The following is a 26849-nucleotide window of genomic DNA, read 5'->3' as shown; positions in this document are numbered from 1 at the left end:
CTACAAGGAGAAATTGACAAATTGAAAGACTTAAAGCCACATCTCTTAGAAATTAATAGATTAAGCAAAGAATATAAACAAGAAATTAGAAGACTTGTATAGAAATAATGAAAAAAACCTGCTTTATTAAACAAACTCAGAATCCTGAACCCAAGAGATTTTTTTAAGTACACATTGTTCATCTACAAAAATTGACTGTCTGCTTGGGCTATAAAACAAGTCTTAAAAATTTCAAAGGACTGAAACCATTACAGGCCATCTTCACTAATGACGATGCTATCAAGCTAGAAATCTACCTTCTTTTCCTTCTGTTCTTTTCTTTTATCTTTTTTCTTTTAATTTTATTAAGTTTAAAAAATTAATTCCAGTATAGTTAACACACAGTGTTATATCAGTTTCAGATGTACAATATAGTGATTCAACAATTCTTTACATTACTCAGTGCTCAGCATGATAAACGTACTCTTTAAACCCCATCACCTATTTCACCCAGCTCACACCCACCTCCCCTCTGGCAACCACCAGTTTGTTCTCTATAGTTAAGAGTCTATTTCTTGCTTTCTCTCTCTCTCTCTTTCCTTTGTTTATTTATTTTGGTTTCTAAATTTCACATATGAGTGAAATCATATGGTGTTTGTCTTTTTCTGAATGACTTATATCACTTAGCATTATACTATCTAGCTCCAAATATGTTGTTGCAAATGGCAAGATTTCAAAAGCAATTTTTATCGTGTTTGGTATTTATGGCTTTAAATGCTTATATGACAGAATGTTAAGTTAGAAATTGGGACTAAAGCCCCAAAGATGACAGAGATTAGATATCAATATGAGCTGTGAAACAGACTCTTGTGGATGGAAATTTAAAGTAGGTATCTAAAAATCTGTGAAAAAAAAACTTACCAATATTGAGGTATAAAATGGTCAGATTTGGGAAACTGGCTAGGATGTTTTAAGAGAATTTATTTGGCTTTTACATGCTGAGTTACCACTCCTCAAAGTGAAGGTGGTGCCTCCCTTTCACATTAACCTAATTAGAGGTGCTTCAGTGGGGTCACTTGGAGAGCTTAGTATATAGCTGGACAGTTTGGAGGATACCAAGGCTTGGAGCAAAAGGCACTGGCCTGAGTTGGCAGGGCAGAGAAATTGCATAGACCAGCTATACTTTGCTAAGGTCAAAGGTGCTTTGTGACCCAGGTGAAGGGGAGTGGAGAGAGAACCAGCATGCAGCCATTTTTTTTTAAAAAGATTGATTGATTTTTAATTTTTTACTTATTCAATTTAGTTAACATATAGTTTATTATTAGTTTCAGTGGTATAATTTAGTGATTCATCAGTTGCATGTAACACCCAGTGCTCATGACATCAAGTGCCTTCCTTAATGCCTATTACCCAGTTACCTCATTCACCCACCCACCTCCTCTCCAGCAACCCTCAGTTTGTTTCTTATAGTTGAGTCTTTTATGGTTTGCCTTCCTGTTTTCATCTTATTTTATTTTTCTTTCCCTTCCCCTATATTCATGTTTTGTTTCTTAAATTCCACAAATGAGTGATATCATATGGTATTTGTCTTTCTCTGAATGACATATTTCATTTAGAATATTTCCCTCTAGTTCCATCCATGTCATTGCAAATGGCAAGATTTCATTCTTACTGATGGCTGAGTAATATTCCATTGTGGTGGAATGTGGTGGAACCAGTTTTTTGGGGCTTTTTTTCTTGGTGGCTTTCCGTGTCTCTTCTGAGAGTCAGAGCAGAAGAGACCGTTTCTAACCCTCTGCCTCAGAGCAGAGAGATCGCTATACTCAGTGAGCTCTCCAGCCAACATCTCTCTGTTTCTTTCTGTGCTGCTATAAACTGCAGGGTCCTGGGTTGTGCGCCCGTCCGCAGGGCTCCCAGTCCTGCCTCCAGGTCAGGGCACGTGTCTGCCCTTTGTGCTTCTCAAACCACCTGTCGCCCCCAGTTTGCACAGGCGACCCCACCACTCTGGGTTTCTGTCCCGGGGGCTGCCCTAAAGTCCTTTCCCCGCTGCTACAGTCTGCAAGTCTGTGCCCCGTTCCCAGCGTGCGAGGCTGTCGCTCACCGGCGGTGTAAGATCCTCATGGCCAGGCTCCCTTCTGCTGCCATTTATCCTCCAATATCTGCCTGTGGAATCATGGCTCCCCGCTTCTTCCTCGAAACCAACTGCCTGTGTTATTTTGTTTGCAGAGATCCAGATCTATCTTCTTACATCTCAGGCTGATTTTGTGGGTGCTCAGAGTGGTCTGGTAGATATCTAGCTCAGTTCTGGGGACCAGTTGGAATGGGGCTCCCAACTCCTCCGCCATCTTTTTCCCCATGTCTAAAAAAAGATTTTAAAAAAGGAATTGGTAAGATAAGAGCGGGAGGTGCGGGAGCAATAGTTTTGAAAGAGAATATCTTTCCTCATTAAGTATCCTTGGAACACTTGTCAAATGTTAGTTTACGGTATCTCTGTGGGTTTATTTCTGGTTTCTCAATTTATTTATTGTATTATGTGTCTATTTTTATGCCACAATCAAGATTTTTTTCATGTTTCTCAAGATTATTTTAGCTAGAGGCGCCTGGGTGGCTCAGTTGGTTAAATGACTGCCTTCAGCTCAAGTCATGATCCTGGAGCCCCAGGATCGAGTCCCACATCAGGCTCCCTGCTCAGCAGGGAGTCTGCTTCTCCCGCTGACCCTCCCCACCTCGTGTTCTTTCTCTCATTTTCTCTCTCTCAAATAAATAAAATCTTAAAAAAAAAGATAATTTTAGCTATATGGGGTCTTTTGTGATTCCATACAAATTTTAAGATTCTTATTTTTTCTATTTCCATGAAAAATGCCACAGGATTTGATTGCACTGAATCTGTAGCTGGCTTTGGGCCGTATGGACATTTTAGCAATATTAATTCTTCTGATCCATAAACATGGGATATCTTTCCATTTATTTGTGCCTCTCAATTTGTTTAGGGTTCTTATCACAAAGGACCTCGTATGTCACTTTTTTGCATCTATTGAGATGATCCCGTGTTGGGTGCATAAATATTTGTAACTGTTATGCTTCTTTTTGGATTGTCCCCTTTATGATTATAAGCGCCCTTCTTTGTCTCTTTTTACAGTTTTTCTTTTAAATTCTAGTTTGTGTGATATAAGTATTGGTACTCAAGCTTTCTTTTGACAGCCATTTGCATGATAAATGTTTCTCCATCCCCTCACTTTCATTCTGCAGTTGCCTTTAGGTCTAAAACAAGACTGTCATAAGCTGCATATAGATGGGTCTTGTTTTTTTAATCCATTCTGGTACCCTATGTCTTTTATTTGAAGCATTTAGTCCATTTATATTCAATATAATTATTCATAGATATTGTCATTTTATTAATTGTTTTGTCATTTCTGAAGATTTTTTCTGATCCTTTCTTGTCTTTGTCTCCTTTGGTTTCTCCTTGCAACTCAAAGTGTCCCCTCTAATATTTCTTGTGGGACTGGTTTAGTGGTCATGATCTCCTTTAGTTTTGTTTGTCTGGGAACCTCTTTATCTCTACTTCTATTCTGAATGAGTGCCTTGCTGGATAGAATACTCTTGGCTGCAGATTTTTCCCATTCAACACTTTGAATATATCATGCCACTGTCTTCTGGCTTGCAAAGTTTCTGTCAAAAAATCTCCAGCTAGCCTTATGGATTTTCCTTTGTAAGTTAAGGATTCTTTTGTTTTCTGCCTTTAAGACTTTTTTTTTATCACTATATTTTGCAAATTTAATTACAATATGTCTTGGTGTTGGACTACTTTTATATATTTTGATGAGAGTTCTCTCTACCTCCTGGATCTGGGTGTTGGTTTCCTTCTCCAGATTAGGGAAGTTCTCAGCTACTATTTGTTCAAATAAATTTTCTGACCCTTTTCTCCCTTCTTCTTCTTCTTCTTCTTCTTCTTCTTCTTCTTCTTCTTCTTCTTCTTCTTCTTTCTTCTTCTTCTTCTTCTTCTTCTTCTTCTTCTTCTTCTTCTTCTTCTTCTTCTTCTTCTTCTTCTTCTTCTTCTTTTCTTCTTCTTTCTTCTTCTTCTTCTTCTTCTTCTTCTTCTTCTTCTTCTTCTTCTTCTTCTTCTTCTTCTTCTTCTTCTTCTTCTTCTTCTTCTTCTTCTTCTTTCTTCTTCTTCTTCTTCTTCTTCTTCTTCTCCTTTTCCTAGGACTTCTGTAATACAAATGCTATTACATTTAATAGAGTCACTGAGTTCCCTGTCTATTCTTGTTTTGCATAATTATTTTTTCTCTCTTTTGTTCAGCTTGATTACTTTCCTTTACTCTTGTCTTCCAGGTCATTAGTTCAGTTCTCTGCTTCTTCTAGCCTGATGTTCATTTCATCAAGTGTGTTTCTCATTTCATTTATTGAGCCCTTCATTTTTGCTATGTTATTCCTTATTTCTGTGTTGAGGTTCTCCCTCAGGTCTTCCACTCTTTTCTCAAGTCCAGTGAATATTATTATGATCATTACTTTAAATTCTCTATCAGGCACGTTATCTATATCTTTTCTACTTAGATCTCTCTCTGTGGCCTTGTCCTGTTCTCTCATTTGGGGTAAATTTCTGTGTTCTCATTTTTCTAAGCCTCTGTGCATGTTTCTGTTTATTAGCAAAGTCATTTATATCTCTGGCTCTTGATGGTAATGGCCTTATGAAGGAGATGTTCTGTAGTGTCCTGTCATATAATGTTCCATTCCCCAGGGCCTGGCACTTCTGGGAGTGTTATCAATGTGTGCTGCATGTGCTCTGCTCTTTTCTTCTGGCTGCTTCATCCTTCAGGCCAGTTGTCTGCAACAGGCTCTCCTTGCCTGTTGTGGGCAGTGTTTGGTCCCTGGCCTGAATGTGGCATGTTTTAACTAGGTGTGCTCTGGTCTGCTTGTGAAATAAGACCTATCAACACTGCTGTGGGAACTGGAGCTCTGCATTACTCCTGTGTTGGGAGATGTGGTGTTAGCAGTTGGTATTCTGGGACAGGAGGTCTGTTGCACTGGGACTGAGGCAAGCATTAATAAGAGGGGCAGTTCCACCAGAGCATGGGGGACAGGGCTTGGTGTAAGCAAGTTAGGTAGCAAGTGTTTGTGCTGTGCTGTTCCTGTAGGTGGCCTTGTGCTGATGCTGAGGGGTAGGGGAGGGAAATTGTATCTGCCAGTTCCTTTGTTCCATGAATACTACCTCTCTGAGATGTGTTCCCAGAAGAGTGAATAACCTCACCACTGCGTGTCCCAGCTGCTCTTCAGATCACTGTTTTGATGCTGTGTGTCTACAAGTTGCCTGCTTTCTCTCCAAGAGCAACACAGTTTCCTCTGGGCTTTATCACAGCCAAGCCCACTGACCTTTAAAACCCCAGGTTTTAAGTCCCGCTGGTTACAAGAACTCATGAAATTCAGCCCCTCTCACTTTCCAAACCAATTGCTATGGGGTTTTGTTTTCACCATGTGCTCCTCTGTATGCTCATCTGTCCCTCACTCCTCTCCACAAACATGGCTCCCTCCGCACCACAGTGGCATGATCTGTTCCTTTCCCAAACCGAGTAACCACACTTCTTACCTTCTTCAATGTGGCCTTTTCTCTACCTCTATTTGTGTAGTTTCTTGTGTTCATTTTCAGGTCAGTTTCTGGGGTATTTAGGATGATTTGATAGTTATCTAGTGTTCATGGGTTGAGGTGAGCCTAGGGTCCTCCTACTCTGCCACCATCTTTCAACCTTTCCACTTAGACCCTGTTTTTTATCTTGCCTTTTAATTAATCGCTTGCTTTTGATTTCTTAACACTTTTCACTCAAGGATTCCAGAAACGTTTGTACCCACCCCATGGGTAAAACAAGTTTTTTATGCCTTTGTGTTACTAATTTTAATGTAAAAGTGTGTCCAAGGAGCTCATGGGGTATGTACTTGTGTGTGGTAGGTATGTAGTGTGCATACATAAGTTTATGTATTTCTGCTTATGTTGATCAGCCAGATATTCAAAAGAAAAGAGAATGGGGTCAAAATTAGTAAACATATTATTTACACAGGTGTGGCCAGAGAGTAAAAAAAAAAACTGGAGATTGATAAAACAGTAACCAAAAGCTAATAATACCAGAAAGTCCATTACTACTCTTGAGCCTAAAGGAGCAAATGGAGGGAGCTTATAATTTCTGTCACTTCTATGCATAATGCATTCATGAATTGCTTCCACACTAAGAAATTAGTGTTTAAGCATTAAAAGAAAAGAATGTGGGAGGTAGTGACTCAGGGAAAACATCATCATTGTAGTATGGATCTTTTATTTTCAAAAGTTAATGATTAGCTAATGTCTGAGATTATTTTATTTTTCTAAAGAAAAAACTGATATGTGAGTAAAAGATAGGTTAATTTTTTTAAGATAGCAATAAAATTTTTTATTACACACCTCTTTATCATACCAGCCTTGACCATAATTAGGAGATCTGTGTTTTGTGTTTTGTGGTAGACAGAGGTGGGAGCAAATCCCTGTTCTTGCACTTACTGAAGTGACCATTTTGGTTCAGATTTCCAGGCATCATCCTTAAATTTGCAAACCTACTAAATCTACTTAAGAAAGGAAGTGGCACATTTTAAGTGTGTGTGTATAAAGAAGGCTGATTTTTGGCTAGGAATAAAAAGGAAAAACCATTACACTAATTGTTAAGAACCAACTGACTAATCCAAGTAGTACTCACAAAGGCCCCTGCAGGGATAACAACTGATGATAACAGTTTATAAAATTTTACCAAGACTAGTAAATGAAAAAGAGCCAGCTCAGTGTGTCACATAAATGTAAGCTCTGATAAATTTGGAATACTATTTAAAAAGATTGTCTTTTAAAGGTAGCAGATGTCAACATGTTTAAATAATGAGAGTCATCCTGAATTATATTAAGCACTGTCATTGATAGTTACTTCTCTTTTGACTGAAAAGGAGAGAGGAAAAAAATAAAATAGGATAAGTCGAAATCTTAACAAGTAAGCCATAATAATTATTTAAATTATCAATATACCACTAAGATTTTATATTCTCAATACCAGATTTACTAAAACAAGAAATGTTAGAGAGTATTTAATATAAGATGAAAATCAATACATTGCTTTTTTTGAAATCAACAAATGGTTATCACAGGCATTCACAGTCTCAAAGGAATTGAATGAAAATAGTCTGTAAGTTTGCTATTAGTTGATCATTTTGATGCCGACAAATGTATGTAAAACTTCTTTAGGGAAAGCATAACACGAGAAATTTTCTTCAGTTTTTCATTTTAACTATGGAAGGTATTACATAGACCTTTGTAAGGTCATCACAGACATATTTTTTTTTAATACTTTGTCTGTTATCTGTAGGCCAGAGACATATTGCAGGCCCAGTTTTAAGGACAGTAGTGTCAGAGTGAAGCAGAGAGATGAATTTGGGGGCAGCTTTCCAAGATACCTTCCTGAACTTCCACACCAACGAATAGAATCTGTATCACACATCCTCAAAACCAATTTCATTTTCCTACTACTGCAGTTTGTTATCTTATAGATAATTTGAAAAGGCTCTTCTAGAATTACAGTATCTGGGATTGTTTCCAAAGACAGCCTCATGTTTCCGTAATCTGGAGCCTTTCTTTCTAGCTGGATTGTCTGTAGCATTGCCATTTCGCCTAGATTTCTCTTCCACACTATATCCAATGTTCCCATTTCTGTGAGGCCCCTAATTATACCAGCTTTCTCTGAAAATTCCGGTTTAAGCTTAAGGTAGTATAAATACTGGCATCCTTCCATTGACTGCAAAAATGTTCTTGTTCCAAAGGTACACTCATCTTCACCAGCCTGACTGACTGTATTCAATTCTGCCCCAGTGTACATTTCAGGTGGTTTTAACGAAACCTTTTGTATAAAGACAGTTGAAGATGAAACATTCTGAATTTGGACTTCAAGAAATAAGTCACTTATCTCTGAATTATAAAACTTAGTTTTAACTTCCAATGGTGGGAGGAAAGAAAATAAGCACAGTTTACTAAAAAACATCTTTCCTCCACACTGTGTTGTATAGAACTGAACCTGCAGGTATGACTCTTCCAGTGTCCTTATTTTGTCATGAATGACATCATCAATACAACAATTGGATGTATGTTCTGCCATGGTAGCCATGAAGACCAAAAGATGTAAAGGCTGAATACTTGTCTGAAGATCAGTATTTTCTTTTTTTTTTATTTTTAAAATTTAAAAATTTTTTATTATTTTTTATTATGTTATGTTAGTCATGATGCAGTACTTCATTAGTTTTTGCTGTAGTGTTCCATGATTCATTGTTTGTGTATAACACCCAGTGCTCCTTGCAATATGTGCCCTCCTTAATACTCATCACTGGGCTAACCCATCCCCCACCCCTCTCCCTTCTGAAATCCTCAGATTGTTTCCTAGAGTCCATAGTCTCTCATGGTTCATCATCCATTCTGATTTCCCCCTCCTCATTTTTCCCTTCCTTTTCCTAATGTCCTCCATGCTATTTCTTATGTTCCACATATAAGTGAAACCATATGATAATTGTCTTTCTCTGCTTGACTTATTTCAATTAACATAATCCCCTCCAGTTCCATCCATGTTGATGCAAATGGTGGGTATTCATCCTTTCTGATGGCTGAGTAATATTCCATTGTATATATGGACCACATATTCTTTATCCATTTATCTGTTGAAGGGCATCTCGGTTCTTTCCACAGTTTGGCTATTGTGGACATTGCTGCTATGAACATTGGGGTGAATGTGCCCCTTCTTTTCACTACCTCTGTATCTTTGGGGTAAATATCCAGTAGTGCAATTGCTGGGTCATAAGATAGCTTTATTTTTAACTTCTTGAGGAACCTCCATACTCTTTTCCAAAGTGGCTGTACCTACTTGCATTCCTACCAACAGTGTAAGCATTGTGGTCTGAGAATATGCAGGGAATAATCTCAATTTTTTGGTATCGGTTGAGACTTGATTTGTGACCCAGTGTGTGGTGTATTCTGGAGAAAGTTCCATGTGCACTTGAAAAGAATGAGTATTCTGTTGTTTTAGGGTGGAATGTTCTGTATATGTGTATGAAGTCCATCTGGTCCAGTGTGTCATTCAAAGTTCTTGTTTCCTTGTTGATCTTCTGCTTAGATGATCTGTCTATTTCTGAGAGTGGAGTGTTGAGGTCTCTGACTATTAAAGTATTATTATAAATATGTTTCTTTATTTTGGTTAACAGTTGGCTTATGTAGTTGGCTGCTTCCATGTTGGGGGCATAGATATTTACAATTGTTAGATCTTCTTGTTGGATAGACCATTTAAGAATGATATAGTGTCCTTCTGTATCTTTTACTACAATTTTTAGCTTAAAATCTAATTTGTTTGATATGAGAATTGCTACCCCAGCTTTCTTTTGAGGTCCTTTGGCATGAAAAATTGTTCTCCATCCCCTTACTTTCAGTCTGTATGTATCTTTAGGTTCAAAATGAGTCTCTTGTAGACAGCATATGGATAGGTCATGTTTTTTTAATTCAATCTGCAACCCTGTGCTGTTTCATGGGAGCATTTACGCCGTTCACATCGAGAGTGATTATTGAAAGATGTGATTTTTATTGCCATCATGTTGCCTGTGAAGTCCTTGTTCCTATAGATTGTCTCTGTAAATTTCTGTTCTATATCACTCTTGGGGTCTCTCTCTTTTTATAGAACCCCTCTTAATATTTCTTGAAGGGCCGGCTTGGTGGTCACCTATACTTTTAGTTTCTGCCAGTCTTGGAAGCTCCTTGTCTCTCCATTCATTCTAGATGAGAGCCTTGCTGGATAAAATATCCTTGGCTGCATGTTCTTCTCATTTAGTACCCTGAATGTGTCTTGCCAGCCCTTTCTGGCTTGCCAGGTCTCTGTGGATAGGTCCGATGTTATTCTGATGTTCCTCCTTCTGTACATAAGAAATCTCTTCCCCCTCGCCACTTTCAAGATTGTTTCCTTGGATCTAAGACTAGGGAATTGTACTGTTATATGTTGGGGTGTCCGTCTGTTCTCATTGATCTTGGGAGGAGTCCTCTCTTCCTCTTGGACACGAATGCTTGTTTCCTTCTCCAGATCAGGGAATTTCTCAGCTATGATTTGCTCAAATATATCTTCTAGACCTCTCCCTCTCTCCATCCCCTCAGGGATCCCTATAATTTTGACTTTGGAATGTTTCATTAATCTCTCTCAGTGTGATCTCTTGGGTTTTAATCTGTTCTTCCCAGGCCTCCTCGGTTTCTTTCTTTTTTATCATCTTATCTTCTAGCTCACTAATTTTTTCTTCTGCCTCATTTACCTTGGCAGTCAGTGTATCCAGTTTAGATGGCATTTCATTCATAGCATTTTTAAGTTCTGCCTGATTAGATCTCATTTTTGCCCTTAGAGATTCTACATTGTTGCCAATATCAAACTTAGATATCGACTTCATAATTGCTACTCTGAAGTCTGCTTCTAACATCTTGATTATATCCATATCAATGAGGTCTGTGGCAGAGGCCACAGTCTCTGTTTCTTTTCTTTCTTGGGGGTTCCTCCTCTTAGTAATTCTGTTGAAGGGGTGGTTGAGGGAATGTACAGAGTCCAAAGTATTAACCACAAGCCAAACAAGATGCACCTGTTTAGGGTTGTCTTCCTCTTGTTCTTCCAGCCTGTCTTCTAGGGGAGGGACCTACCACGCTATTTCTCAGGCAACCCTGTTTGGGCAGAGTTGCCCTGCCCCCTGTGGGGCGGTGGGCTCAGTGAAAACAGGTTTTTTGGAGTTTTTCTTCTCTGGCAACTTTCCCTGGTGGCTTTCTGCATCTTTCTGCCCAGTCCCATCACAGGATGCTTTTGTGCTCTGGTGTTATCTCACCTTCCCAGCACCAGCTTATGGTGGCTCTCTCCCCCTCCTGTTTATCTTTGATTTTGCACACAGAATCACGGCTCCCTGCTTCATACCTCGAGACCATCGGAGAGATTCTGTTTGTAGAGATTCAGATATATATTTTTACATCTCAGGCTGATTTCATGGTTGTTCAGAATAGTTTGGTAGATATCCAGCTAAATTCAGGGGAGTGGTTGAAATAGGGTCCCCTACTCCTCTGCCATCTTTTCCATAAGATCAGTATTTTCAATATGATTTTTGCAACTTAATTGCAATCATTAGGAAGTCTCACATAGGTGAAATTTTTTCTCTCAAAATGTATTTCTAAGGATTTATGATAAAGTCAATATTTCTCCCAAACATTGACGTTTCTGGTAGGAGGCCACTGGTCATGGGCTGGTTAGAGAAATTACCAGGTAAATCGCTATATTCACATGTAACTAGAAAGTTAGTGAATGCATTATGCTTAATAGATAGCACCACTTTGAGTGTCATAAAAATCTGTCTGGGTGGATTCCCTTCCATTTTGACCACAATTTTGCCCCACCGTTTTATAAAGCACTAGAGTTAGTTTGAGTCAGGTATGGTGAGATGACAGACATGGAGATAACTAATTTTGAATGAAGAGTGTTTTACTTACAATTCCCAAGCAAAGGTGGCATGGTGTACCACACAGGGCTACATGAGGACGCACTAGGGTTGGTCAGAAGGCAGGAGTGAGAGAAACACATGGGTGCAAGTCTTTATTGGAATTACTGTGAGAAAGACAAAACAAAGTAATGTAAGCAGACTAAGGTTGGTTAATTTGAATAATGGCAGCAGACTCCTGGCTGTAGGGTCTTTCCCTAATTGCCTGGTACCTGTCTCTGAGGTGGTATTAAGACAAGGAGATAGTGAGTCAAACTGAGAGTTCCATTAAGGAGGTAGTTGGCTGGTATGGGCTCTAGACTGGTTGGTTTGCCTATGAGAGGCATTCTCACAGAGAAGTCATATGCTATCCAGAGGAATTAGCTTGCCCTGGGAGGGACAGTCTCTCTTTGGCCAGCAAAGCCCCAAGATGTCAAAACACCATAAAATACAGATGATTTTTTTAAAACGTGAGTAATATACTCACTGGATGTAGTCCCTGTGGAAAAGAGGTACAGGTAGACCCAGAACAAATCAAGGACACTGCACAGAGGAAAGGACCTGGCTTCCAAACAACTATATAAGTCAGGTTTCAACGTGAAAAGTAGAACTAGTAGCAATATAGGGAAGATCGATAGAGATAGAAATAGATAGATAGATGATTGATGATGATAGATAGATAGATGATAGATAGATAATTATACGGATTTGGCTTACATAATTATTGGGGCTAGCACTCCTTGTAATGTTTTCTCTGTATCTGATGCAGGTGTTTGAAACCTGCAGGTCAAGCAGAAAGGGAAGATCATGAGAAGGTTGAAATCCCATGAACACAAACTGGAAGCCAACAAGATGGACTGAAAACCATGTCCATTTTTAATGCCTCTGAGTTTGGTGGCAATAGTATCCTGTAGAAACCAGACTCCCTTGTCCTGGAGTTATATGCACGCCTCAGCTGTTTCTTCATCCTGAATTAAGTCAACAGATAAGCAATAATGTGTTTATGTTACAACATGCCTGCTGCCTTCATTCAATCTCCAAAATCTTGGTAAAATCTTCCTTGTGGCCCACCCAACTGGGAACACACAACACATGGAATTCTGCAAAATGTAGTTCAGCCTAGCAAAGTTGATACATTATAAAATCTATCAATAACCTCCATCCCTGCCACAATGGCCATTTTGCTCATGAGCCCATTGGAAATGGGAGGCATGACTGGTAAAGGAGCCCAACTGATATCTATAGAATGGGGCATCTTACCCACCTTATTGACCTGAGTAGCAAAATCCTTCTCTGCTAAAGTTACCATTTGATAAGCATTCACACAGTACACTAAGATCTTCATATTCTGTGCTGATTTGGAGAGTTCTAGCCACATCTCTTATCCCCAGAACTCCTCATCTCTGATTTTCCAATTGTGTTTCTTCCAAGTTCCAGACCATCCTGTCACACCATTGGCCACAATTTACCAACTGCTATAGACTCCTATCTCTGGCCATTTTTCCTTTTAGGTAAAGTGAACAGCAGATGCACTTCTCAGTTTTGTGCATTGGGAGGATTTCTAGTCACTGCTGTCCATTTCACTGAGGTGGAAGGTTGCTGAATTTTTGTGAGACTTCCTGTCCCCCTCTGGTACGTGTGTCTTTACCAAAGTATCTAATGTAGGTGCTACTGCCTGTTACAAGGTCCAATCAGCACAAAACTATTAATTTCATGGACCAGCATGATGTCCATTGGAAGAGAAAGACAATCAAATTCTCTGTGACTAAATTATGACATAGGTATGGAGAGTTGATATATTCCTGAGTTAGAACAGTGAAAGTATATTGCGGGATTTACCAGCTTAAAGCAAACTTCTTCTGGTGATCCTTACTAACAACTACAGTTCATCTTTGAACAACACAGGTTAAAAACAAATACAACACTGTACTGTAAATGTTTCTTATTATAATCTTTGTAACATTTTCTTTTCTTTAGCTTATTTTACTGTAAGAATGCAGTATGTAATACATATACAAACTATGTGTTAATCAGCTCTTTATGTTATCTGTATGTCTTCTGGTAAACACACTATTAGTAGTTATGTTTTGGGGCAGTCAAAGGTTATATGAAGAATTTTAACTGCACAGGGGTTCAGTGCCCCAACCATTGCATTGTTCAAGGGTCAAATGTATAGAGAAAAAAAGCATTTTCCAGATTATTAACTGCATACCACATTTAGGGGATGTATTAATTTGTTCAAATAATAACAATACATTTAGAATAGGAGCTGCACTTGGAGTCACCACCTGATTGAACTTACAAGATCTACTGTTATTATCCAAGACTCATCTGTCTTCTGTACTGGCCAAATAGGCAAGCTGAATGGGAATGTGATAAGAATCACTAATTTGTCATCTTTCGAGTCTTTGATGGTACACTAAGGTTGACAATCCATCTAGGGATGTTGTATTCTTTTTAGTTGCCTATGTTTGTAGGTAGACACAGTAATAGGGGCTTCTACTTAGCCTTTCCTACTATAATCTCCCTTGCTACATAGGTCAAGAAACCATTGTAGGGATGATGCCAGTAGCTGAGTATGTCTATTCCAATTATGAATTCTGGATCTGGGAGAAATAACCATAGGGTCAGCCACAGAGAGATTGATCCGTGCTAAATATCTAGTGATGACTTGACCTCCAGAAGCCACTACTCTTTGTGCTGTAGACTCACAGTAAAATCTCCAAGAATTAGTGTCAGTTCAGAGCCAGTGTTCAGTAATCCCCTAAAAGTCTAATTATTTTTCTTTTTTCACTGCACAGGCCCTGATTAATGATCACAGATCTCTTTGAGGAAGGTAGGCAGAAAGATGAACAGTACAAGTTGTTTACAGTGTAATAGGGTTTTTCCTCAATGGAACATGCCCTCACCCTTCTTTCAAAGGGGATTGGGGTCTGTAAAATGGTTCCAGTCTGCACATTTATCAAGGGATTATATCTCACTTGATGACTTTGTTCACTAAACCTAGGTCACTCCTGCTCAGACAGATCAAATAACAATTTCATAAGCTGCCCATCTATTTCAGGTTTTGGGACTCCATAATCAATTATCTGATGCTGTAGGTCTCTGTAAGTCAGGCTATTTTGATTACTGATTTGACAGTGCTGTCCATTACATTAACTATGCTCACCTTGTTTTTGGTGATTAAGTGCCACAGTTTGGCCCCAGCCATCCAGGAATCTCATTATCCCTATTGAGTTTAGGGATCCCTGTTTGATGGTGACAATTTCCAGTGTAACATCTGACCTACAGGGAATAGTGACCACAGAGCTTTTCAAGGATGCTGAGGCTCCCATCACAAATTTATTCCATACAGTCATGGTGAAAAATGTGTCCTTTGGACACTCCTGAGGTGAGCAAGCAGGTCTTGTATGATAAATCCACTCTAACATCCAAACCTCCCTAATGCTTTGGATTCTCTCCTCCTGTATAACAAGGCAGTTCTGGTATTTCAACTTTATTTGATACAACTTTATATTATTATCACTACCATCATGATTCCACACCCTTCAGATTCATTCTTACACATATTCCTCAGAAAATTTTCTGGATAAATTGAAAATATAATGCAGTTCCTTTAGTGTATATCACACATCTTCACAGGTCACACTTTGTACTTCATTCATTGGGGTCTATGAAGCTTAAGTCTAGTTATATAGGTCTAAAAGCAAACAAGAAGTGGTGGGAGTAGGTCCTGAGGAGAATAAGCAGTCCCTCCCAAGGTACCTACCTAAGCAGAGGTCATTACAGGTTTTTCAGGTAAAGGGGGAATAACACTGGCAGGGATAGATGTGTTGCTTTTGTTACAGTATGTAGTTATACAGACATGAACAGGAAGGGAGAAAGGAGGGTAACAGATGGACAATTGCTAAGGACCACCCAGTTTCCACCCAGAGACTGTCTCATCTCCCTTAGACCAACTACTTTTGCAGTTTAACACAGACTGATAAACAGAAGATAAGGGCTACAGAGACTTTTCCAACTTTGGAATATGTGCATGTGGCTTGTACACTAGTAACCCCAAGGTTATTATAGTATTTTGCATTGTGGTTTGCCCCCCACCCCACTACCCCCATGGGTTGCACTTAGGTGGTCATGGGAAAATGACTAACACAAACTCTCACAAAGGTTGGAGGGGAGGAAACCAAGGAGGATCGGAGGATGGAGCAATAATAACAAGATGGGAGGGAGGAGGCCAAATAAACTCCCTTAAAAAACACAATGACAAACTCAGCACTGCCACCCATCCTTGCGTCAACCCACTCCTCCATCTCTGGAGTGTACTGTTGCTTTTGTTAAATAAAAACCTTTGCTACTTTAACTCCCAATAGAGTTTCTCCACTGAATTCTTTCCTTTGAGAGGACAAGGACTGAGGAGTTTCACAACCCATGACTGGGTAACACTTCTGCCAGTAAAAAGGGCTCAGTAGAATTGAGGGACTGAGGACATTAATGTCACCACCTTCATTGAGATCTATGCAAAAGTCCCTGCTCTAAATCTCAAGATTCCATTCCTTTCCAATTAAATCCCTAATTTTAACAGAAGAGAACCTATGAACCAATTTCTATTGTACCTCAGGCACTCACACGATGACACTCTGAGTTTCATTTTCAGAAATCACAACCTTGCATCTACAAAAGATAAAGGTTTCCTTCAGGGAAAACATAAAAGCTTTCAGGTCCCTTTTGCAGAATAGATTAGAATTAGATTAGAACTGAAGCTCTAAGCCTTCTCTTTCCTCACTTTCTCCAGTGCAGTTAGGAGCAACCAGTCAGCAGCACATACTCTTCATTTTGACTAGAATATTTCAATGTAGCAAATACTTGGTCACTTAAAGCTATGCCTTCTATAGCTGTCTGACTACAGGTATCTAAAGTTGACAATCTGATTAACTCTTTACCATTGTTTGACGTGGATTTTCAATGTGGTATTTATCTGAAAATAGAGGAATTTGTTCTAAAAAGATTAGAGAAACAATTCCAGAAAACTGAGCACTGGTTAAAAGATAGTGTCTTTAAGATTCTGTTCCTGTAGTACAACTTTCTTGTACTATCTACTTTATCAACCACATATATAACAAGTAAGGAGTATATCAACCAGAAAAGCACAACAAGTAAGGAGTATATAAATATTTATATAAATGGAACCACTGTGCAGTATGAGTTTTCACATACCTAGGAATGAATATGCAGAGAAGTATATAAGCTAGTGTAAAATTCTGTTAACAAAGCAGTAATGAATCATTTCCACAATTTATGTATGTATTAGTATGTAGAGGCTTATGTGAGCATAGAGAAAGGTTTGGAAAGATCCATCTAGGAAGGGAGTACAGTAGGGAAATAATTATAGCGAGGGAGGTTACAAATAAAGAGAAAAACCCATCAAGGATAGAAAAATCATTTATCACTAATATATACATAAGATATTTTAAGGAAAAGCCACTAATATGGCTATGGTAGTCATCACAGGAGGAAGGAATCTCAGGTGATTATTATATTTGTATCCATATAGTTTTCTTTATTATTTATTTTTTCAAGTTTTTATTTAAATTCCAATTAGTAAACGTATATTATAATATTAGTTTCAGGTGTAGAATTCAGCAACTCGTCACCTACATACAACACCCAGTGTTCATCACAAGTGCTCTCCTTGATACTCTGATGGGTATCAACCTGTCTTCCCACCCACCTCCCTTCCAGCAATCCTATTTGCTCTCTACACTTAAGAGTCTGTTTCCTGGTTTGCCTCTCTTTCCCTCCACTATGTTCATCTGTTTTATTTCTTAAATTCCACGTATGAGTGAAATCATATGGTATTTGTCTTTCTCTGACTGACATATTTCACTTAGCATAATACTCTATTTCTATCCACGTCCTTGCAAATGGCAAGATTACATTCTTTTTGATGGCTGGATATTAACATTCCATTGTGTTAATGTGTTAATAACACATCTTCTTTATCCATTCATCAATTGATGGACATTTGGGCTCTTTTCATAATTTGGCTATTGTTGATAATGCTGACATAAGTGTTAGGATGCATGTATCCCTTTGAATCAGTATTTTTGTACCTTTTGGGTAAATACCTACTAGTGCCATTGCTGGATCATAGCGAGTTCCATTTTTAACTTTTTGAGGACCCTCCATACTGTCTTCCATGGTGGCTGCAACAGTTTGCATTCCCACCAACAGTGTAAGAGGGTTCCCCTTTCTCCACATCCTCACCAACACCAACACCTTGTTTCCTGTGTTGTTAATGTTAGCCATTCTGACAGGTGTGAGGTGGTATCTCATTGTGGTTTTGATTGGTATTTGATGATGAGTGATGTTGAGCATCTTTTCCTGTGTCTGTTAGCCACGTGCATGTCTTCTTTGGAAACATGTCTATTCATGTTTCCTACCCATTTTTAAACTGGATTATTTGTTTTTTGCATGTTCAGTTTGATAAGTTCTTTATAGATTTTGGACACTAACCCTTTATCAGATATGTCATTTGCAAATATCTTCTCCCATTCTTTAAATTGCCTTTTAGTTTTGTTGATTGTTTCCTTTGCTGGGCAGAAGTTTTTTTCTTGATGAAGTCTTAATAATTCATTTTTGTTTTTGTTTCCCTTGCCTCAGGAGATATACCTAGTAAGAAGTCGCTACAGCTGAGGTCGAAGAGGTTGCTGTCTGTGTTCTCCTCTAGGATTTTGGTAGTTTCCTGTCTCCCATTTAGGTCTTTCGTCCATTTTGAATTTATTTTTTGTGTATGGTGTAAGAAATTGGTCCAGTTTCATTCTTTTGCATGTTGCTGTCCAGTTTTCCCAACACCCTTTGTTGAAGAGACTGTCGTTTTTCCATTGGCTAATACTTCCTGCTTTGTTGCAGATTAATTGATCATATAGTTGTGGGTCCATTTCTGGGTTTTCTATTCTGTTCCATTGATCTATATATCTGTTTTTGTGCCACTACCATACTGTCTCGATCACTACAGTTTTGTAGTATACGTTGAAGTCCAGAACTGTGATGCTTGCAGCTTTGCTTTTCTTTTGCAAGATTGTTTTGGCTATCTGGAGTCTTTTGTGGTTCCATACGTATTTTAGGACTATTTGTTGTAGCTCTAAGAAAAAATGCTGGTGGTATTTTGATAAGGATTGCTTTAAATGTGTAGATTGCTTTGGGTACTACAGATATTTTAACAATATTTGTTCTTCCAATCCATGAGCTTGGAATGTTTTTCCGTTTCTTTGTATCATCTTCCATGTCTTTCATCAGTATTTTATAGTTTTCAGAGTACAGGTCTTTTTACCTGTTTGATTAAGTTTATTCCTAGATAATTTATGGTTTTTGGTGCAATTGTAAATGAGATTGATTCTTTGATTTCTCCTTATGCTGCATTATTATTGGCATATAGAAATGCAACAGATTTCTGTACATTGATTTTGTATCCTGCAACTTTACTGAATTTGTCTATCAGATCTCGCAATGTTTTGGTGGTCTCTTGGGTTTTCTATATAGAGTATCATGTCACCTGCAAATAGTGAAAGCTTGACTTCTTTGCTGATTTGGATGCCTTTTATTTCTTTTTGTTGTCTGATTGCTTAGGCTAGGACTTTCAGTACTATGTTAAATAACAGCAGTGGGAGTGGACATCCCGTCTTGTTCTAATGGATGAATTTAAAACACAGTGGAAATTGAAGTGCGGAAAGGGAAAAGCAAGTGGTCAGTCAAAAGGTCAGTTATCTAGGTCAACCAGAGCTTTCTAAAAAGGGGAATTTCATGAATGGGGAAGCCTGGCTTTTTATCTAGTTGCATAGCTGGCAATGTGTTTATTCAACATGAATGTCTTTGAAGGGGCTGCTCCAGAAATCAAAAGCTTAATATCAGTCACATTATAAACAAAAAAGCTCATTGGCAAGTTCTTACACTTCAATCCTCCCTGTGATGCTGAGGCCTCAGAGTTAATGGTGAGAACATTATCAGTTTGGATAGTAGACATGTTAAAGTTCAGAGGTATGGCACATTTTAACCAAGAAAATACACATCTAATTAGGTTATAATAACAAATCCTATAATAAAGAGACAATAATCTCAAATCCAGTCTGTAGCCATTGTCCCAAACTTGTAGGGTCCAATCATGACAATAGGTCAGTGATCTTGAAGGGCTGTGTAAATCTACTCAAAGATTTGTGTAACATTGTGGAATATTTTAACATACTGGGCTCTCTGGTGTAAGTAGGTTTGAACTTGTCCTGAGGAGGAGACTCCTGAGACTTTTGCACAGGGGACAGCGTTTTATGTAGTTATTTGTACATGTTAGGTTAAGATAGCTGGTCATTGTTAACTAGCCACAGTTACCCAAGTTTGGGTGGCTAGGGTCTTTGTACCAGTGCTCAATCCAGTAAATTATAGTAAAACTGAAGTGCCCAAGACTAAGGGAATGAAAATGGCTCTTTTGGTTCAATGGTAGCCAGCCACAGTGGCAAATGCAGGACATTTGAGGTCAAGGGAAATGATTGTGCATTGTAATGCATGGCCTCGGGGAAGCCAATCAGAGGGCTAGGGGAGAAAATGATGTATGATGTGAAAGCCCTGAAGTGTAGGCCTGCAATAAAATGTATAGGTGGAGGTTCCCATGTAAAGCATTCATCAGAACCTCCAGCAGGAAACCCAGGAATTTGTACACATTTATTAGATATTTCTGCTATACCAGACCTGGTGATGTGGTTAAAATGGTCTGCAGGCCAAGAGCTGTTTGTGCTTTCAAAATGAGTCCTTGAGGAGCTATTGGGGCAGAAAATGCGTGGGGCATCTAAATGAAGGAAAACTGGGGACAAAGACATTGTTACTAATTTGTATTAGTTCACATTGACTGTATCAGCAATTAAACATTTAAGGTGGGGTACAGGTGATTAGAAACCAAATGACTAATCCTGATTCCCAATGTGTGGGTAGCTTCTCCAGTCCATTGGATAAAAATATTGACAGTTTGTGAAGGGGCTTGCTGGTGTTGTAGAAGGAAAAGAGAAGTGAAATATGTTGTAAGAAGTTATAATATTGATGGGAAGAATCATGGAAGAGATCATAATGTCAGGAAGAATCATGATGGAATAAATCATAATAGTGTCAAAGGAAATTGTGGCAAGGGCTTGAAGTGGCCAGAAATCATGGTCAGGAATTCCAATATAAGCACACAGAAGTTGAGGGTAAAGGGGAGCAGGTGAGGGCAGTCTAAATGGGCAGTATTTGTAAGCAAGGTAGCTGCCTGGTTCTGAATGCACATTTTGGCATGCAACAATGTGTAAATATCATACAATGCTTCCCTGAAATCTGGCAAAGGACATAATCACAATCAGACAGGCCACTTAGAATAAGGTATGCATCAGACAAATTTAGCGAAGTAATATTCCAGCTCCAATCAAAAGACATAGTGTGACTGAATGGATTAAAAAAAAAAAAAAACATGACCCATCTATACGCTGCCTATGAGAGACTCCACTCAGAACTAAAGACACACAGAGACTGAAAGTGAAGGAATGGAAAAAGATATTATATGCAAATGGATGTGGAAAAAAAAAGCTAAGGTAGCAATACTTATATAAGACAAATTTTAACGAGAGAAAGAAGGTCATTACATTATGATAAAGGGATCAATCCAACAAGAGGCTATAACAATTGTAAATATCTATGCATCCAACATAAGACCACAATATTTTCAAGTGTACAGAGAACATTCTCCAGGATATATCTCATGTTAGGTCACAAAACAAGTCTTAATGAAGTTATGAAGATTGAAATCACATCAAGCATCTTTTCCAAACAAAAATGCTATGAAACAAGAAATCAATTACAAGAAAAATATGGAAAAGAACAAAAACACTTGAGAGCTAAATAACATGCTGTTGAACTAATGTATCAACAAAGAAATCAAAGAAGAAATAAAAACAGTTCATGGGACAAATGACAATGAAAACACAATGGTTCAAAATCTTTGGGATGCAACAAAAACAGTTCCAAAAGGGAAATTTATAGCAATAGAGGCCTACCTTAAAAAAACAGGAACAATCTCAAACAAATAATCTAAAATTACACCTACGGGTGCCTGGGTAGTTCAGCTGGTTAAGCATCTGACTTTTGCTTTCAGCTCAGGTCATGATCTTAGGGTTGTGAGATTGAGCCCAGCGTCAGGTTCTGTGCTGGGCATGGAGTCTGCTTAAGGTTCTCTCTTTTCTTCTCCCTCTGTCCCTCCCTCTTCTCTATCTCTCACTCCCTCCCCCTCTAAAAATAAAATAAGATTACACCTAAAGGAACTAGAAAAAGAAGAACAAAAGCCAAAGCTAGTAGAAGGAAATAATAAATATTAAAGAAAAAATAAATGAAGTAGAGACTAAAAAATAGAAAAGATCAGTACAAACAAGAGCTGGTTCTTTGAAAACATTAAAAAAAATGGTAAACCTTTATCAAGACTCATGAAGAAAAAAAGAAGACCTTAAATAAAATCAGAAATGAAGGAGGACGAATAACAACACCACAGAAATACAAATTATAATACTATGGAAGATTACATGTTAACAATTTGGACAACATACAGGAAATGAATAAATTTTTAGAAATACATAATCTTCTATATCTGATCAGGAAGAAATAAAAAAAAATTTGAACAGATCAATGGCTAGTAATGAAATTGAATTTGTAATGAATCAAAAAACTCCCAACAAACAAAAGTCCAGGAACAGATGGTTTTACAGGTGAATTCTTACTAAACATTTATAAAAGAGTTAATACCCCTTCTTCTCAAACTATTTCAAAAAATTATAAGAGGAAGAAAAAATTCCAAATTTATTCTATAAGGCCAGAATCACCCAGATACCAAAAACACTACAAAAAAAGAAATAAATCTACAGGCCAATATCTCTGATAAACATAGATGCAAAAAAAAAACCAAAACTGGAGAACATATTTGCAAATGTTATACGTGATAAGAGGGAGTATTCAAAATACATAAAGAAGTTACATAACTCAACACCAAAAAAATAATCTGATTAACAAATAGGCAGAGGATATGAATAGACATTTTTCCAAAGAAGATATACAGATGGCTAACAGACATGAAAAGATGCTCAACATCTCTATCATCAGCGAAATGATAGTCAAAAACACAATGAGATATCATCTGACACCAGCAGAATGGCTAGTATTGAAGACAAGAAATAAAAAAAATGTTGACAAGAATGTGTAGAAAAGGGAAACCTTGTGCACAGTTGGAGACAATGTGAACTGATACAACCTCTCTGGAAAAGGGTATGGGGATTCTTTAAAAAAATTAAATATAGATACCATATGATCCAATAATTCCACTACTGGGCATTCACCCAAAGGAAACAAAAGCACAAATTCAAAAAGATATATGTACCCCTATGTTTATTGCAGCAGTATTTACAATAGCCATGATATGGAAGCAACCCAAGTGTCCAAGGGTAGATGAAAGGACTAAGAATATTTGAGACAGATTTCTGGGAATATGGAAGCTTAGGAAGATTCTGAGCTCACTTCATCCCATGGATATACCTAGATAATAGCCACATAAGTATAAATAACCCAGAAAACGATCCCAAGACAGGCAGATTATACTCTTCCCAGCTAATTGTAGAGAAGAGACCATACCAAAGATGGTAGGAAGGACAGATATGAGATTGGGAACCAAACTGACCCATGAAACTGTCCACTGGAGGGAAGGAAACCACAAGCAATGAGAAAAGAGAGGAGCAGACTCCACATCAGGCACCCCAAGTGTTTATCAATACTTACTTTGAATGTAAATGGACTAAACGCTACAATCAAAAGACACAGGGTGACAGAATGGATAAAAACCAAGACCTATCTATATGCTGCTGGGTAGAGACTCATTTCAGACCTAAAGATTTCTGCAGATTGAAAGTGAAGGCATGGAGACACATTTATTATGCAAATGGATGACAAAAGAAAGCCATGGTAGCAATATTCATATCAGACCAACTAGACTTTAAAACAAAGAGCGTAATAAGAGACAAATAAGGTCATTACATAATAATAAAGGAGGAAATCCAATAAAAATATATAACAATGGTAAATATTTATGCACTCAACATGGGAGTACTCCTATGTAGATACATACAACAGTTAATAACAAACATAAAGGAACTAACTGATAGTAATACAATAATAGTAGGAGGCTTTAACACCCCCACTTACATCAATGGACAGAACATCCAAACAGAAAATCAGCAAGGAAATAGTGGCTTTGAATGACACACTGCACTAAATGGACTTAACAGATATATTCAGAACATTTCATCCTAAAATGGCAGAATACACATTCTTTTCAATGAAACACTCTCCAGAATACATCACATATTAGCCCACAAAACAAGCCTTAACAAATTTAAGAAGAGGGAAGTCATACCATGCATCTTCTTTGACCACAACATTATGAAACTAGAAGTCAACCACAAGAAAACATCTGGAAAGACCACAAGTACATGGAGGCTAAATAACATGAAACTAAGCAATGAATTCATCAAACAGAAAATAAAAGAATAAAAAAGTACATGGAAACAAATGCAAATGAAAACATAACTGTCCAAAACTTTTGGGATGCAGCAAAAGCAGTTATAAGAGAGTTTATATAGCAACACAGACCTATCTCAAGAAGCAATAAAAATCTCAAATAACCTAATTTTACACCTAAAGGAACTAGAAAAAGAAAAACCAACAAAACCCCAAAGCAGCAGAAGGAAGGAAATAATAAAGATTCAAGAAGAAATAGATGACATGGAAATTAAAAGAACAATAGAACATATTAATGAAACCAGGGACTGGTTCTTTGAAATTGATAAACCTCTAGTCAGACTCATCAAAAAAAAAAAAAAAAAAGAGAAAGGACTCAAAATCACAAATGAAGAGGAGAAATAACAATCAACATTACAGAAGTAAAAACAAATTTAAGAGAATATTAAAATATTATATGCCAAAAAATTAGACAATCTACAAATGGATAAATTCCTAGAAACCTATCAAATCTGAAGAAGGAAAAAATAGAAAATTTGAACAGATAGAATACCAACAAGGAGATTGCATTAGTAATCAAAAAACTCTCAACAAAAGTTCAGGACCAGATGGCTTCATGGGAGAATTTCACCATTTAAAGAAGATATCTAGAGAGGAAAGAAAAGATGGCAGGGGAGTAGGGAGCCCCATTCCAACTGGTCCCTGGAATTGAGCTGGATATCTACCAGACCAGTCTGAGCACCCACAAAATCAGCCTGAGATGTAAGAAAAGAGATCTGGATCTCTACAAACAGAATATCGCAGGTGGTTGGTTTCAAGGTATGAAGCGGGGAGCCATGATTCCGCAGGCAGATATCAGAGGATAAATGGCAGCAGGAGGTAGGTAGCCTGGCCATGGGGATCCTACACCGCTGGTGAGCGACAGTCTCGTGTGCTGGGGACAGGGCACAGACTCGCAGACTGCTGGTGGCGGGGAAAGGACTTTAGGGCAGCCCCTGGGACAGAAACCCGGAGCAGTGGGGTGACCCATGTAAACTGGGGGAGACTGGTGGTTTTAGAAGCACAAAGGGCAGAGACGTGCCCCGACCTGGAGGCAGGACTGGGAGCCCTGAGGAGGGCCACACAACCCAGGACTCTGCAGTTTATAGCAGCACAGAAAGAAACGGATAGACCATGGCTGGAGAGCTCACTGAGTATAGCGATCTCTCTGCTCTGAGGCAGAGGGCTGGAAATGGTCTTTTCTGCTCTGACTCTCGGAAGAGATGCAGAAAGCCACCAGAGAAACCTGCCAGAGAACAAAAGCCCCCCAAAACTGGTTCCCACTGAGCCCATCCCCTGCCACAAGGGGGCAGGGCAACTCTGCCCAAACAGGGTTGCCTGAGTAACAGCGCGGCAGGTAACCCCCGCAGAAGACAGGCTGGGAGAAAAAGAGGCCAGCAACCCTAAGGTCCCTAGAAAACAGGTGCATCTTGCTTGGGTTCTGGTCAATAATTTGGACTGTATACATTCCCTCAACCACCCATCAACAGAATGACTAAGAGGAGGAGCCCCCCAAATAGGAAAGACTCAGAGATTATGACATGCCACAGATTTACAAAAGGATGCAGATATAACCAAGATGTCAGAGTGGGAATTCAGGCTAGCAATTGTGAAGACAATAGCTAGAATGGAGAAATCAATTAATAGCAACATAGAGTCTCTAAGGGCAGAAATGAAAGCTGAATTGGCAGAATTTAAAAATGCTATCAATGAGATCCAATCCAATCTAGATAATCTAAGAGCTAGGGTAAGCGAGGCAAAAGAACGAATCAGTGACCTGGAAGAAAATTTAATAGATAAAAAGGGAAAAGAGGAGGCCAGGGAAAAGCAACTCAGAATCCATGAAAATAGAATCAGAGAAATAAGTGACACCATGAAGTGTTCCAGTGTCAGAATTATTGGAATCCCAGAGGAAGTGGAGAGAGAGAGAGGACTAGAAGATATATTTGAGCAAATTGTAGCTGAGAACTTCCCTAATCTGGGGAATAAAACAAACATTCATATCCTAGAGGCAGAGAGGACCTCTCCCAAGATCAAAGAAAACAGGCCAACACCCCGGCATGTAATAGCAAAACTCGCAAATCTTAGAACCTAGGAAACCATCTTAAGGGCAGTTAAGGGGAAGAGATTCCTTACGTACAGAGGGAGGAACATCACAATAACGTCAGACCTATCCACAGAGACCTGGCAAGCCAGAAAGGCCTGGCAAGATATATTCAGGGTACTAAGCAAGAAGAACATGCAGCCAAGAATACTTTATCCAGCAAGGCTGTCATTTAGAATGGATGGAGAGATGCAGAGCTTCCAAGACCGGCAGAAACTGAAAGAATATGTGACCACTAAGCTGGCCCTGAAAGAAATATTAAGGGGGGTTCTATAAAAGGAGAAAAACCCCAAGAGTGATATACAACAGAAATTTACAGGAACTATTTTTAAAAACAACGTCTTCACAGGCAACATGATGACAATTAATTCATATCTTTCAATAATCACTCTCAACGTGAACGGGCTAAATGCCCCCATAAAACAGCACAGGGTTGCAGATTGGATACAAAGACAGGACCCATCCATATGCTGTCTACAAGAGACTCATTTTGAACCTAAAGATGCATCCAGACTGAAAGTGAAGGGATGGATTTCCATCTTCCATGCCAGTGGATCTCAAAAAAAAGCTGGGGTAGCAATTATATCGGACAAATTAGATTTTAAACTAAAGACTGTAGTTAGAGACACAGAAG

General features: G+C 38.5%; 1 protein-coding gene across 1 annotated transcript; it reads right to left on the bottom strand.

Moving 5' to 3' along the window:
* Window positions 1–7185: 7185 nt before the first annotated feature.
* LOC113930424 (trafficking protein particle complex subunit 13-like) lies at window positions 7186–12883 on the bottom strand. The gene is made up of 2 exons (XM_035725445.1): window positions 12766–12883; window positions 7186–8191 (listed from the first exon to the last, which is right to left on the bottom strand). Exons 1-2 carry the CDS (start codon window positions 12881–12883, stop codon window positions 7284–7286), a joined length of 1026 nt encoding a protein of 341 aa, XP_035581338.1. The 3' UTR covers window positions 7186–7283.
* Between the last annotated feature and the right edge of the window lie 13966 nt (window positions 12884–26849).

Source organism: Zalophus californianus, chromosome X (genome assembly GCF_009762305.2).
Source record: "Zalophus californianus isolate mZalCal1 chromosome X, mZalCal1.pri.v2, whole genome shotgun sequence".
In the NCBI taxonomy this organism is placed as follows: Eukaryota; Metazoa; Chordata; class Mammalia; order Carnivora; family Otariidae; genus Zalophus; species Zalophus californianus.
Note: the sequence above shows the minus strand (reverse complement) of the source record. Positions and strands in the feature narration are given on the sequence as shown.

Excerpts from the sequence above, each read along its gene's own strand:
- LOC113930424 (XM_035725445.1), bottom strand. The coding sequence starts at position 12,883 with ATGTGGCTAGAACTCTCCAAATCAGCACAGAATATGAAGATCTTAGTG. Across the intron at positions 8,192-12,765 it reads TACTCAGGTCAATAAGGTGG|AAAATACTGATCTTCAGACA; the intron begins GTAAGATGCCCC and ends TAAAAAAAAAAG.